We start from the raw sequence: 15,655 nt of genomic DNA on the forward strand, positions 1-15,655 counted from the left end.
TACTTCAATTTGACTGCTTAAACAGTTGCATATTAAATTTTTAACTACTTCACTAAACACTAGATCTTTAAATCATGTGCTAATTTTACAAAACAAGCAGATTAAAAGCACTCCGAAATAAATGAGGAAGAGATAAAATAAAATAGGAGAATGGGGCCAACTTAAGCTTACATAGATAATATTTGAATGGAAACTATACTCTTACTCTTTTTAATCAGCCAAAGAATGTCAAAACCATTTAATTAATTAAGGGTGAAAGCTAAGCATTAATATTTTCCAACAGAATCTGGTGATCAACGAACTCCCTGATTTCTCCAAGAAAGAGAAATTGGTATATATGTATTGCATCTATCTATTTTCATTTTTATCTATTTAATATATAACACACCAAATAATCAATAGTCAACATAATTAGCATTATCACAAAATACGCGGATTTTATTTTTGTGAGAATTAGTTCTATTTGTATGTTGCTAAGAGGCAGTTTGTAATATTGTGATTATTTTGTCATCGATAACATAAAAAGATGTCATTTAACGGTAGAGGACGCTAATCATGTTATTGAGTTACTTGTTGGAGGTGCGCGACAGGTTCATGGGGCTTATCGGTTTAACGTTTCTCAAAGTATAATTTCGCAACTTCATACCAGATTTAATGAGACTGGATCTGTGATGAACAGGCCTAGGGAGGATAGGCGAAGATCGACAAATGCTAGGGAGGACCGAAGACTAGTAAGGAGAGCTATTGATCCTATAATGAACTGCAAGGTGATCAGCCAGAACCTTTTTTTGATTAAATCTATATATATACTTTTTTATACTATTTATTATTTCTATTATTTTAAATTACTACATATTTTTATACGAACCTAAAATTTCACACATAAAAAGAAACAAAATCAATATTAATTGAAAATGATAAACAATCTCAACTTTTGAACCCTCTAATTAGAGAAAGAAGAACTATAATTTTCTTACTAAACTGAATTAGATCATTATTATTTTTATTGATTATCCCATCAATATATTGAATAATCCCTTCACGAATCTCTATATTATGAATTTCAATAAATATAATTTTTCACATAGAATTTAAAATTTCAGTTAATTCATCTTCAATTAAAGGAAGAACAATTTTTTTGTTATACTATTTTCATTTATTTTATTGAATAATTTATTGGGACTATCCCCATATATTTTCACTTCATCAAAACGTCTAATATTTTGACTTACCCTAAGTTTACCTCTATAATTAAGATTCATAATTTTTGGGTGATTAAAAAATACAACCCATATATTTGCCCATTTAACACCCCAAAATGCTCTCCATTTTGGGGTGTCTCCATCCAGTATCTCCATTTCTTGTAATTATTGAAACTATTAGAAAAATAATTCATCCAGGAACATTAGCTATCCGATTAACAGCAAATATAATTGCAGGACATTTACTAGTTACATTTATAAGAAACTCAGGTTCTTCTCTTACAGCTTCTTTATCTATTATTCTAATTTTAACACAAATTCTTCTTTTAATCTTAGAATCAACAGTATCAATTATTCAATCTTATGTATTCTCAATTCTATCAACCCTCTACTCAAGAGAAGTAGACTAATGACATATTAAAATCACCCATTTTATCTGGTAGACCAAAGACTAGAGACAGAGTTTAATAAGCTGCGGTCTCCGCAGGGGAGGGCCGGGGTAGAATAGCCCTCCGGTACGCTCTGCCTGTCGTAAAAGGCGACTAAAAGAGCAACCCCTTTGGTGGTAGATGTTGTCCACTTGCACCGCCCGGTTCAATACCACCACATAGGACTTAGGCGGCGTGAAGTGGTTCCATGGAACTCACGTTTCGCCGCCATGTCGATGTGTCCGGTTTCCAAAGGGAAAATGGAGAAGAAACGTAAATGCATGATGGCGCCCTTACGACCAAAACTTTCCGGAGGTAAACTTGCCTCCCATTCAGATCTCCGGGCGGAGGCTGGTCGGGGGGGTCCATCAGGCGGATCAAAAAGCCTAAAAATCAATTTCTGCAACATCAGAGGCCAAAACACATATTAATGCAGTACATCAACACCTGCAATCAAATAAGCCTCACGTTCTGGCATTGGCAGAAACAAAGGTGAAACCTTCAACAACAAATGTTCACCTCATTTATCCTGGATACGATCCACACACCCGATTTCGACTAAACCTTCGATTGGCAGTATTTGTCAAGAACGATTTGAGTTGCCAGCGGGAGGAAACGCTTGAACCTGCGGACTTCGACGTCATGTGGTTCAAAATAATAGCCAATGGTGCCACGAAATTTATCTGCTGTATCTACAGACCACCAAGCGACACCCAATATAGACGGCTCTTTTTGAACCTGGTTGATTGCATTAACCATCTGCAAACTGACTATCTAAGTGCAGAAATCATCGTCATGGGTGATTTTAACGCTTACAATATCAACTGGCTGTGCTTCTGCAACAAGAACGACGATGAAGGACGAGAAGCTGAGCTTTTTGCCACCATATGCGGGCTTACGCAGCTTGTGGAGGAACCTACCAGAATCCCCGATCGAGACGGCGAGTTCGCGAGTCTGATCTGGTCTTGGCTTCAGACTCTGACTCGTACACAGTATCAGTACATGCCCCCCTAGGAACATCGGACCACAAATTGATAACAGTCTCTTGCCAGTTGGAGGTTAAAACGCAGGATCCTCCAATCCCGCGGAAGGTATGGCACTATAAATCAGCAGAGTAGAACCATCTTCGGGAATTTTATCGCTCATTCCCTTGGAAAGAAGTCTGCTTTAGAAGCAATAACATCTCAGAATGTGCAAACCAAATTACAGAGACGATCTTGGAAGCAGGAATGGAAGCTTATATCCCTTTTTCTACTAAATGCGGATCAATCAACAAGCAATGGTTCAACCTAAATTGCAAAAAGGCAGTAAACACTAAAAACGCAGCATATCGCAAATGGCGTCAACATCCTTCCATCGAAAATCGGAGGAACTTTTTAGCCTCCAGAAATAGCTGCAAGCGAATTATTAATGAATGCAAAGAGAGTCACAACAACAGGATCAAAAATAAACTGCCCAAATGGAACAAGATCTTTCTGGTCGGTATCGAAAGCCGTTAGTCAAGGATTTGCTAAGTCGGCCTTGCCACCCCTAACAGCAGATGATGGTTCTATCGCGGTAACAGCAAGGGAAAAAGCCAACTTACTGGGTAAACTCTTTGTGTCCAATTCTACTCTGCACTTGGAAGGCAAAACACCGCCATATTTGTCAAGGGTGAATTCATCGATGGGAGAAATTTCGTTTCCCCAACGAATTATAAATAAAATTCTTAAAAGCGTAGACACCAACAAAGCTTCTGGACCCGATGGAATTCCAGCCCTAATACTAAAAGGTTGTGCAGACGAATTGACTCCTCCCTTATGTAGACTGTTCACGGCATCGTATAAGCAGGGCCAATTTCCAACAAGCTGGAAAACTGCTCGAGTGCAAGCTGTACCCAAAAAGGGTAAGAAGACGATGCCCTCCAATTACCGCCCGATTGCACTAGTTCCAGTAATATCGAAGATTATGGAGAAAGCAGTCAACCAACAACTGTTAAGATATCTGGAATCATCTGGACTAATCAGCGATCATCAATACGGCTTCCGAAAGCTTAGATCCACCTCTGGCCTACGTCACACACTTGTGGACGGAGGCCATGGAGAAGCACGGCGAGTCCCGCTCAATCGCTCTTGACATATCCAAGGCATTTGACAGAGTGTGGTATGAGGGACTACTAACCAAGCTCTCCTTAATCGGCATACAAAACTCATTATTGAATTGGATCAAAAGTTTTCTTGAACAACGAACAATCCAAGTAGCCGTCGATGGATACCTCTCCGACAAATTTAACATTAACGCTGGAGTCCCTCAAGGATGCATTCTATCCCCCACCCTTTTCTTGGTATATATCAACGATTTGCTAGGAACCACTGTCAATCCAATCTACACCTTTGCTGACGATAGCACACTTATTTCCACATTTAAGTCCGCCACACCAACGACAGCCGCAAGTTCTCAGAATCTTAGGCAGCAACAAGTAGCTTCAACCAACAATGATATTAGAGCAATCTTCGAGTGGAGCGATAACAATTTCGTCAATTTTAACGCTAAAAAAACGCAGACTGCAGTATTTATGATGAAGACTAACCTTGGTGGCCCGGAGCTGGTTATGGCAGGGAAAACATTGCCAATGAAATAATCTTTACATCTTCTAGGAGTCGAGGTCATCAACAGTGTGTCCTGGCGTGACCACGTTACCGAGGTCGCCAAATACGCCCTTCCCTCGAGTATTGCTCGCATGTCTGGCGCTCTGCACCCAAGCATAGTTTAAACCTGCTGGATTCTATACAGAAGAGAGCTATTCGTCTTATCGACAAACCAGATCTGACAAAGAGTCTGGATAGTCTGGAGCACAGGAGAAAGGTGGCTGATCTCTGTTTATTCTACCGTATCATGGTAAGTGGTCCTCTGAGCTGGCAGGCCTGATTCCACCCAGGGCTGTTCCGGCAAGAAGGACGCGTCTAGCAGTTGCGGCTCATCAACATCGAGTCCACCTGCCTACCCCAAGGACGTCGCTGTATCGGGACTCATTCATCTGGAGAACATCTTCTTTGTGGAACGGGCTTCCACCTCACATATTTCTCGACGCATACAACCTACAGCGATTCAAGATAAATGCCCACAAATATCTTCGCGCAAGCACCACTCCAAGAGTGACATAGGACTTTCCTCTTGTGCTTGTGTTTACTATAAAAAAAAAAAAAAAAAAAAAGTCTTAGCAGAATACAAGCAGAATTCGGATTTCCCCTTCGACGGTTTTAAACTAATAAATGAAGCAGATTTACATTGCTGTAGGCCTCTAAGACGCTCTCTGTTGACGGCAGCTCATTAAGCTTGAAGTCTTCCTTGGTGTAATGAAAAACCCCACTGGAATGAGAAGAGGCGTACTGTGATGTTTAGCGATGAAAGCCGATTTTGTCTTCGTCCTGACAGACGTACAGTTCGTACTTGGAGACCAAGAAATTCAAGAGTTAATAACCGATTTATTCAAGAAGTGCATCCATTTCTAGGTGGAGATATAATGGTCTGCGATGGAATTTTCTATGGAGGTAGAACGGAGTTGTATGGAGGTACTATGATAAGTGAAATTTATACCCGCGACTTCATTGATAACTTGGTAAATAATTATCGTGGGAATTTGGAACCCAATTTCAGATTTCTGGATGATAAAGCTCGCCCACATAAAGCCAAGGAGTACAAGAACGGCTAGCATTTGATAAAATTAATTATTTGGGACCTACTCGAAAGGGCACTAATTGTCCACCAACCTCCAGTTCAGGGCATAAGACCACTGAGGCACCTTCTTCTACATTTATGGGATACCCTCGATCAATCAAGTTGATTTGGATAATTTAATTTTAAATATGCCTCGCTGAGTTGACGCAGTTATAGCCAGTAGAGGTAAAATTACTCGCTACTCTTATGTTTTTTTTTTATAATTATCTATTCTGTTATTAGAGAAAAATTGCCTGTTAATCATAACATATATTTTTTAAGTAGATATAAAAAATTATTTTTTCTAAAAGATGAAAGTAAATGTACGTTATATTTTTTTTCGAAAACTGTTTATTCTCAATGAATTGACAATATCTTAAATTTTTTTAGATCAGTTTATGCTACTGTGACAAAAACTATGCTGGTTTTGTAAAATTGGATCCAAGATTGTAGAAGTGTTAATATAACTTTTGAACATTTTAATTAATTAATTATTAGATAATAAGAATTTAAGGTTAACTGAATTACTAGTGACTCTTTGGTACATAGTACATATTACATAGAAAATAAAGATTGATGTACCCCGGTGCTCAATTCTTGATCCAATACTATTTTTAATTTATAGTAATGATTTTTCACTCATAGATCTAAATGTAAGTTGGTCAGAGGACAATCAATATTCAAATGGTCAGTTGATAGTTCAAATGACCCATAAGTTGATACATCAAATTCATTCTTGAATCTCGATCTAAGTTCGTTCGGATGAAGAGTTGAATGTTCTCTTATTTGTTTCATATAATGAAAGCTTGAAAAATACACCGAAATCAGAGGTAAACTGCTTATCCAGATTCTGATCATTGAATAGGAATGTTATTCAGAAATATAATCTGGTTTCATCAGTTTCGAAGAGATGTGGATTTAAGTGTTTTATTTTTTATTCATCAACATTTACATACATATTTAAAGAGTGTATAAGTAAATTAAATTTTACTAAAGCCTACATACAATAAATCTAACCGAAAATAACACCGTTTATATATTCAATTTGTTTAAAGCATTGCAAAACAAATGTGTACCTATTTACAGTTGCAAAGATTCTATTGGATTAACTTACATATACTTGTATGTTGTTCGATCAAAAGGAATATGAAGATCACGATTTGTTATCGCATAAGAAGGAATATGACTGAGAATATGGACTGAGAATGCAGCTAGAGATTCTGAGCACCTTGCCCAGACAGTCTACTAATCTAGGAGTCCATTCAATATACAGTAAAACATATATAATAAAATTCCCTTATTTGTAATAAAATATTTAGAGGAGACTCTATTTAGTTTACCAGATTTATATCCCATAAACTAGTTCAACCTGTTTCAATGTGATATCATAGCAGGAGTAATTATTAGTACGAAGATTCACTTGTCCACTATATCTCATGAAGCAGTATTTATTCGTATAAGTGGCACGTATTTTTTTTGACACCAAGAAAATATTGTGTCGATGTCGTTTTGTAAAACAGTAATGTCATCCGGAAATATGAACTTTCTATAGAGCTTACAACCATAGGCAAATCGAAGGGAATCAGATTCTTGGAGAGACCCAAATAAGAGGCGACACGAGTTTTAATTTTTTTTCAAAATGTGTTAAAATATATGCTGAAAATAGAAAAAAGATTTTTCTCGATTGAACACCCTTTGACAAAGCCATATTACTAATCCACACTAACCTTTTAATAAACTCTTGTTAGAAATTTTTTAGCTAAAAAAGATTTGGAGTAATTGATAAAATACTAATAAGTCAATGATGAAAAATGTCATCAAGAGACAATACCGAAATAGACAGCATTCTTTTAGCACTCTGTTGGGAATCAAATAAGGCACAATACTTTTCTTGTAAAACTACACAAAATAACTGATACAGTATACTTTATATAGCCTTACATTTTAAATGCGGATAATTATTATAATGATATATAAAACGGTCATAAGCTGTGACGTATTTAAGTTAAGCTCTTTTCATTCTAAACTCCATAATATTGGTCCAACTGAAAAAACTCAAGTATAAAAAACCTCTTCTCATTTTACTAAAAAAAAGTAAGCCTAATTGACCCTTTAAATTCCATATACACTAACGACCGATTAAAGGTTCTTCATTGATACCTACAAAACCATTTCCTGTTGATCGAATGTATAATTACGTTTCGCCCAAATTGTTCCAATGCGCGAAACGAGAGATAAAAACTGAAACTGGTAGTGCTTATTAACCAGTAGTAGGTACTGATGGTAATTACCTTAAAAACGAACTCTTATTCTCGCCAAAGGTAATTAATGTTTTATTACCCACTAGAGTCGAGGATGACTGAAGATGGATGTGGTCAACAGAAACAATCAGATCGGATTTTTGTTAATTACGTTGTGTGGTTAAAGGTACTCGGTAAATTGGAATTATACAGATGCCTTTGGGAGCTTAATGCTATCATGATAATTTGTAATTTTCAAATTATATGGCCCAAAGAGTTTTTGGCACCTTTAACCGTTTTTAAGGTATAAATATCGACAGTGCAAATGTCCCTGTGGCGAACTTGATAAAATCTACTTGAATTTTAATGGTTCGTGCGGTGTTTTATTAATGCATCTGTCTTTGATATATGATAATTAATAAGATATCTTATAGTTGGGTCTATACAAGAGGACTTGTAAAATAATGGTAATTATTCGGTCAGTCTTGCGCCAATCGTTAAACTTTCTGATGATAATATTTGTTTAATATTTAGTCAGTATAATAATTTGAAAAGCTCACCTGTATTCTTGCTTCTGTTAGTCCTATTTTCATTGCCAGCTCTTCCCTGCAAGCAAATACAATAATAATTAGTTTTTGTTTTGCATTAATGGGTAACCAGTAGAACGCTATAAAGTGCATCATCAGATTAATAATATTATTTAAATAAATTAATAAATATTTATTTAAAAACATAAATTATTTAATAAACCTGGTGTGCTCTTTATCTATATAATATGCCTGTTAAGTTTTTCATGTAAATGTGATTTATTTCATTTCATTATGTTCTAAGTAGCTGTTTTAATTTTAATAATTTATAATGAATTATTAATAATAATTTGAATTTTAGCGTATTTTATCAATTAGAACCTACTGGGGATGACCAAATGCTGGAAACGCAATAACAACTTATATATTGTTTTGTTTTTGATCATGGTGTTCTAATTTTTATGATAATTTTTTTTTTCATTAACTGTTATAAAATACATTTTTAAGTTTTTCCTTAAAAGATTTTAGTGACGACTTCTTAAAAAAGAAAGGAAAGCCAAAGCAACTCACCATCGATATCACAGTTAAATTAATAAAATAACTAGCAATATACAATAACTTTCAATATATCATTAGAAATTATCCTGGTATTATTAAAACGACCGCAATATATAATCCTTAAAAATCCATATAGAAAAAAAATTACCATACTGTCAGGCCAATATCAATAATTCTTTATTATTTATGGTAACAGAAAAACCGTAGAGGCAATCAGGTTGCCAGGAAGAAGATAGTTGCTAAAATAAATCTAATAATTAAAAATCTTTTGATAAACTATAAAACAGCTTAAACCAGCTAATGATGCATATCCAGGTAAGATTATTTAGAGCTTATTGGCAAGAGATTATACTCTCTCCACTTGTGACTCAATACTAGCAAATATTTTGAGACCAATAATAAGTTCTTCATAATATTTGAAACACTAGAAGAATTGTAGATGAGAATTTGATAGCGGATTTATATAACCCGCATCACAATTTATAAAAACCAAGGATACCATAAGAATCTTCTTCTTCTCATCATATCCTCTTCTCACTAAGCTTGGCGATCCATATCGCTAACATTGTCCTGGATACAGCAACTCTAAGAATCTCAGTTCATCTCTAAGAATCTTAAGAACTTCCAAGAACTCTAAGAATCTAAGTTCACCCGAACCATCTTTTAATGTCTTTCAACCAGGAGTTCTGGCGTCTTCCAACATATCTTCTTTCCTGAATCTTTCCTTTAATTGTCAGCCTTAGTAATTCGTATTCTTCCTTTGTTTGACCTATATGACCTTGTTTTTATCTCTTTAATGATGTTTATTAATTCTTTTGGCTTTTTTATTCTTCTTAATACCTCTTTGTTTGTAACTCGGTAAATCCATGAAATTTAGCCGTCATAACAGTACAATAATACACCGAAGGTATAGCATCTGACCATGTGCATTCTGAGCTCAAGATCAAATCAAAATTGGTGAAGAACTGCTTCATTCTGGTAAAATTTTTTCTGGCTTGCTCTAGAACTAAAAATTTTTCTGGCTTGATTATGGTGCCAAAATATTTGAAAGATGATACCTGCTCGATATTTGGATAATTCCAGTAATCAAAAGCATTTCGGTAACTATACACCTTGGAAAAAACGACTAATTTGGTATTGAAAGTGTTTATGTCTAGTTTGAATTGATCACAGTATTGTGTAATCTGGTCTATCGTTTTTTGCAAGTCTGATTGGTTATCTAATAGAATCATGGGTGTCTGTGTATCTTATATTAGTAATGCGGACTCCATTCACTTTAATCCCTCTTATATCTTCCACTAGAGCATCTCTCAAAATGGCTTTCGAGAAAATGCTAAACATGAGCAGCGACAAAATGTTCCGCTGCCGTACTCCCTTCCTTATTGACATGGCATATGAAGTCCCCCTGTCTACTTTTATCTCTGCAGGTTGGTTCCAGTAAAGCTGTACTGTGATTGTAATGTCTTTCTTGTCAATCCCGGTTGAATCAAATGTTTTATGATAGTTAGTGAGACGAGCTTATACATTAGGGTGGAGCGAAAACTGGACCAAAATAACTAATTTTCCAAAACGAATATGCCTGGATGTGCAAAAGATGCCTTTCGGGGTTCTTATTTACCCAAAAAAATCCGAATGACTTATGACGATTCCATCGGCTACCGAAATGACCTTGAAAATTTTAAAATTAAAAAAATCTTTAAAACTGCAAAACAAGCCAAATATGCAGCTCTCACCTAGTTTTTCATGAAAAACTACCCAGAACTCACCACGTGGATGAATGGTGCAACGTGGAGGTGGCTGCATCTCGAGTTCCACCCTACCCTCCCACTCTTAGAATAAATGTTTTTATTTTTTCTGTTCTAGAACTGCTAAGAAGTGTTTTTTAGTATCAAATTGCGGCAATATTTGTCTTGATTCAATACGAGCTCTAATAAATCCGTCTCGTGCTTCAGGACCATAAACCGCCATAGAGGCTTCAGTAACTAACTTAACTGCTCGTTCAACTGCCTGTGAATGACAAGGGAATTTTAATAACCCTATTTCATCAGGAACCAAAGAAATCATGTAACGAGATTTATTTATATTGCTAAACAAGTGCCTAGCACCATCCTTACAAGACCAATGGCATTTAATTTGAAACCAGCATACGGCATACACTTTGACTATAAACTCTGTTAACATTTTAAGGTTTTGAGAGTGCTCATTGGTAGCAACGTATAACCTTAGGACTCTATTGACTGTGGTAAGCCATCTAGAGTGTGACATTTTCCCTGGCGCTTTTAGAGCCCAATCGTCTTTTAAAACTCCAGTAGAGATTCCTTGACACATCTCATATAAATACTTTGCATCGGTACTTACGGTTTCTAGATTAACTAATGGTAAAATTGTTTTAATTTTCTCAAACTGTACGACTGGTAAATTTTTTCACGATTCAAGGGTCTTACCAATGGCTCCCTCTGATAATTAAAGATAGATGGGATCTTTAATTATCGAAATTTTGAGGAGGTTTCGGCAGCCGAAGATATTGTTTTTGGACGTTTAGTTTTTTTTGGCTCACTTGAGAGTACAATAGGCATCTTTTAAACATACAGGGTGGTTAAATTTTAAGAAATAAAAAATTCGCTAAATTAATAAAAAACATAATAATTTCCGAAATTTTAAGGCACTTTCGGCAGCCGAAGAAGTTGTTTTCTGACGTTAAGTTTTTTTTGGCTTACTAACGACTACAATAGGCATCTATTAAGCATACAGGGCAATTAAAATTCCAGAAATCGAAAATTCGCTCCACCCTATTATACATCTATGTTCATGTCCCTACATCTCTATGTTACCACGTCGAGGGAAAACAGAGCTTCTCGAGTGCCGAGTCCACTCTGAAATTCAAATTGAGTATTTGACCTATTTGTTCTTCGTAATTCTTATAAATCCGTGTATGGATTATTATTAGGAATATTTTGAGGACGTGGGACATCAGATTCACTTGTTATCTCACTGAAAGTAGTTTTGCTTTTTTGGAATCGCCACGAATGTAGACCTGAGCCATTCTAAAGAGATTTTTCTGCACTTTAGATACTGTTGAAAAATTTAACTATAAGCTTTAAGCCGTTGCCTTCTTGGTTTGCAATAATTTTAAGCAGCTTTGCATGTACTTTATCTGATCCTGTGGCTTTTCTGTTCTTCTGAATTTTTATTGCATAAATGACTTCGCTTTTTGTAATAATAGGTCATCCTCGAACAGTTCTATTACTTAGTTCTTCCATTTTTAAAATTTTTCTTCGATCCCATTTATGATCTCATTATTAGCATTTCTGAGGTTTCCCACCTGCTTTTTTCTCTTTCCATTTCTGTCGGCCCTTTAACCTTATTCTGCACGTTGAAGAAATCATGTTTTAGCTGCAGAAACTCAATTTCTAGGTATTTCTCGGATAGATTTGCTTTTCTACACTTCCTCCTCATGGTCCTGTTTATCTCCTTATACTGCAGCGGTATTCCCTTGCACTTTGTTCTCTCTGATATGAGTTTCTGTCATCCATTCCGTTCTCTTTTTATTTTTCTGTTCTGAAATTTCACTATGATATTCTTTATTTTATCACTCTGTGTCTAGTTGTTCTGGAGTTGCAATTTCTTTGCAAGTTCCTCTCAAATTTTAGGCCAAATTTTGTTTGGAATTCTATATCGTTAAGTTTCTCCAAATCTATTTGTTTATTTAAAGTGTTTTGTTTTACTTTTGTGAAACGTTTCATTCTGGAAACCATAACAACCATTTTGTGATCACTACTGATATATTATATAATAATAGTAAATAATAATTAAATTAAAAACTTTAAATAATAGTAAGAGGTGGATTATAGCAATTGTGGTGACGAGAAGAAAAAAGACCAAAGAAACAAAGAGTCTCAAGATAGCGACAACATAATCAGAGCAGAACAAAAAATTAGGGTAAAGAAAACCAACTGGAAAAGAATGACCTTACCACGATAAAGCAAATAGGTATTTAAACTAAAATGAAGAAAACGGAGCACTAACTGAATACTAAGTAGAATTTGCCTAAGGTTCTAAATTCATTTAGGATTCTCATGCCTCCTTGTCAGTAACTAAGAGCGTTAGCAGTTTAAAAAGAATTAAATAAGATTCGTTGCTCTTTACTCTTTCAAGACAGTTCAAACTAGTAAATAAGGCTTATCCATACAAGGTTATTCAACTATAACCAAAAGATTCATTCATGATTCTTTTTTATCCAGAATATATTCTGTCCCATCATTTAATTTTTTATCCAAACCAAAGAAGACAAAATTCTATAACTAGGTATAACTAGTCAAAGGAGGAAACCTCCAGTACTGGAAACTTTATTGGAACTACGTCTACTTGTAATTTATTTTGAATTAGATGCATTAACGTCTGTCTTTAAATCATAGGAACTTATGCTGATGAAGAGAAGAAAGAGAGGAACAAAGATAACCTAAAATAGCAGAATCAGGAAGGGCGCTGAAACTTAAGCTTCCTAAAGGATTAAAATTTGCTATGAACCGCTTAGGCAACACAAATATGCACAAAGTGTCTTACAAGGATACAGAAAAATAGGCCTTAAAATTAAAAGAAGACAAACAAGGAGATATTGACAACATTGAATTGATTAAGGATGAACTTTTAATTTTTAATGGAGATGGCCTTAGAGTTAAAGATTTGGAATTAATCCTGAAGGTTTTTATTATAAGTAACTAAGATCGGAAGCAGTATTTTGCATGAATTGGTGTATATTTAAACGTGTAAGACTAATACTTGTTGAAAAAAAAAACTAAACAGATAAATAAAGCAACTTCCCAAAGAGATAAGTTCAATCAATAAGACATTATATTATAGTCCAACGTAGTAAAATTTAACTATGTAATTAACAAGATGAACAAAGAAAAAAAGGAAATTTAATATGAAAATACCATCTAGAAAAGAAATCTACTGAGAAAACTACGAAATTAAAATTCATAAAGAATGGCGGAATTCAGAGGCAAATGACTGAAAAACAATCGGAGTTTAAGATTCATATTGAAAAAGATCATTATTATTCAGAGAGTAGTTGGCTGGCATGGGCGAAGAATGCATGTGATAATCTCAAAAGTTAAAAAAATCATTAATTTCAGATAATTTTTTTTAACACACTGAAGTTGAAATAATAATTATAGTATTTATAATAGGTTTCAGATCAAAATTTATTATTTAGGAATAAAGAACAATTATTATAATTTGATAAATGCTTATCGGTCGCCAATAAATTAAATAATAATTAAAGTGGTGGTAGAGATTTAAGACACTACTTATTCGTCACTTAACTTTGTCCACTGAAAAAAATAAACTTCGCTTGTAACGTTTTAAATAATCGGGCGGTTTCTTCAATAAAAACGATAAGACACCGTGCTGCACCGGTCGTCCGAACGAGATTTCTTCAATAATATTCTTCATCTTCACAATGCAGTTTTTTCGTATTCCCTAATTGACCCAGAGGACCGACAAATTGCAGACAAGTCGGAATGCCTGTCGTGGACCCACCGATTACTTTATCGCCGCAAACACGATACACTCATTTGACTTATTTAGATAGGGTCCACCGGTCCCTAATTTCTGGTCACATTTTAACCGTTTCTTTCTCTTTCGAGTTTAAATGGGAATTCCCTCGATAACGGTGTGCGTTTAAGTAGGGCGCCTTAAGGTGACCCATAAAGATTTTGAAAAAAAAATGCTTGTTTTATATATTCGAGGAAATGGAGCATTGCTTTTAGTGATTATTTGATATTGCCGAGAACAGAGATTATGAATAATACTCATTATCAGTTCACCTTTTTGAGTTTATGTAAATGGTGTAAAAGACAAAAGCAACGATACCATGCCTAAAGGCATTTTCGTCAGGCAGGGAAAACAATCATTAGAAAATTGAATTTTCTAATGATTGTAGACAGATATTGTACAGGGTGTTACAAAATTGAATATTATTGGAGTCAAAATAAGTTCGCGCAAATTACTTAAAGAAAATTGTTTATTTGGAACCGTGACTACAGTTAAGCGTCAAATGTCCTGAAAATTGGCAAGTCTCTGTTTTTTGATTGGTATTTTCATTTTTCTTCCGAAGTCCAATTTAAGGGGAGGATTCAGAAGGATTTACTCTTGATCTTATGTTTGCAATAAGACATTTCAAAATCTAGCAACACCATCTCATTATCCAGGAAAAAATCTTACATTTTTGTTCTTTGCGTTTTTTCGATACAGTAAACAGTTTTCGAGCAAATCGATGGTAAACGAAATGGGAGCATTATAGTAACCCCGATTAAACTATTAACTTAGGAGAAATAATAATAATAATAATATGCTGAAATTCTTAAGAAAAAAGAAAATAACAAAATATGTATAAAAATTTAAAATAAAAATGCTTAACATTCTATGTACTTAAACAGATTATCTATATACATACTAGAAAAACTCTGCATCATATATCTACTTTATACTTTCTACAATGGACCTTAAACTGTCAAAAAAAATATCGCACCGTTCATGTAAATTATTATTAATGTAATTCTGATATATTATATTAATAGGGGATTTAAACAAAATATTAGTCTTAGCGAGGTTTACATAAAATAATCTTAAATGTCCAGAGTTTATTCTTGGTTCCCGAAAATTTAATCCAGCCAAAAAGGTGGGACAGTCAATCTTATTATGAATAAGGTTATATAAAAATTTTATGGAAATAATTTCTCTTCTATTTACTAAGTATATTATATTGAATTTATTTAAGTATAATTGACTATCCAAACCTCATGCCGGAAAGACACATTCCTCTTTAAACCAGAGATACTTCATAAACTTGCACTGAATGCGCTTAATATCATCTATCAGCTATAAATTGGGTACCAAATTAGAGATCCGTATTCTAATTTTGAGCGTATGTAAGAGAAGAAAAGTAGTTTTAAAGTATTAATATTTTCAAAATGCCGACAGTTTCGATAAATAAAACCCAA

General features: G+C 34.6%; 1 protein-coding gene across 1 annotated transcript in view; it reads right to left on the reverse strand.

The window, feature by feature from the left end:
- Positions 1 to 15,655, reverse strand: part of LOC126744092 (homeobox protein aristaless) — a 128,003-nt gene that overhangs the window by 41,608 nt on the left and 70,740 nt on the right. Inside the window, exon 3 of the mRNA XM_050451441.1 lies at positions 8,127 to 8,172. Within this exon, the coding sequence (XP_050307398.1) occupies positions 8,127 to 8,172 (46 nt within the window). The remainder of the gene's footprint in view (positions 1 to 8,126; positions 8,173 to 15,655) is intronic.

The sequence above is a fragment of the Anthonomus grandis genome, chromosome 13 (assembly GCF_022605725.1).
Source record: "Anthonomus grandis grandis chromosome 13, icAntGran1.3, whole genome shotgun sequence".
Taxonomy (NCBI): Eukaryota; Metazoa; Arthropoda; class Insecta; order Coleoptera; family Curculionidae; genus Anthonomus; species Anthonomus grandis.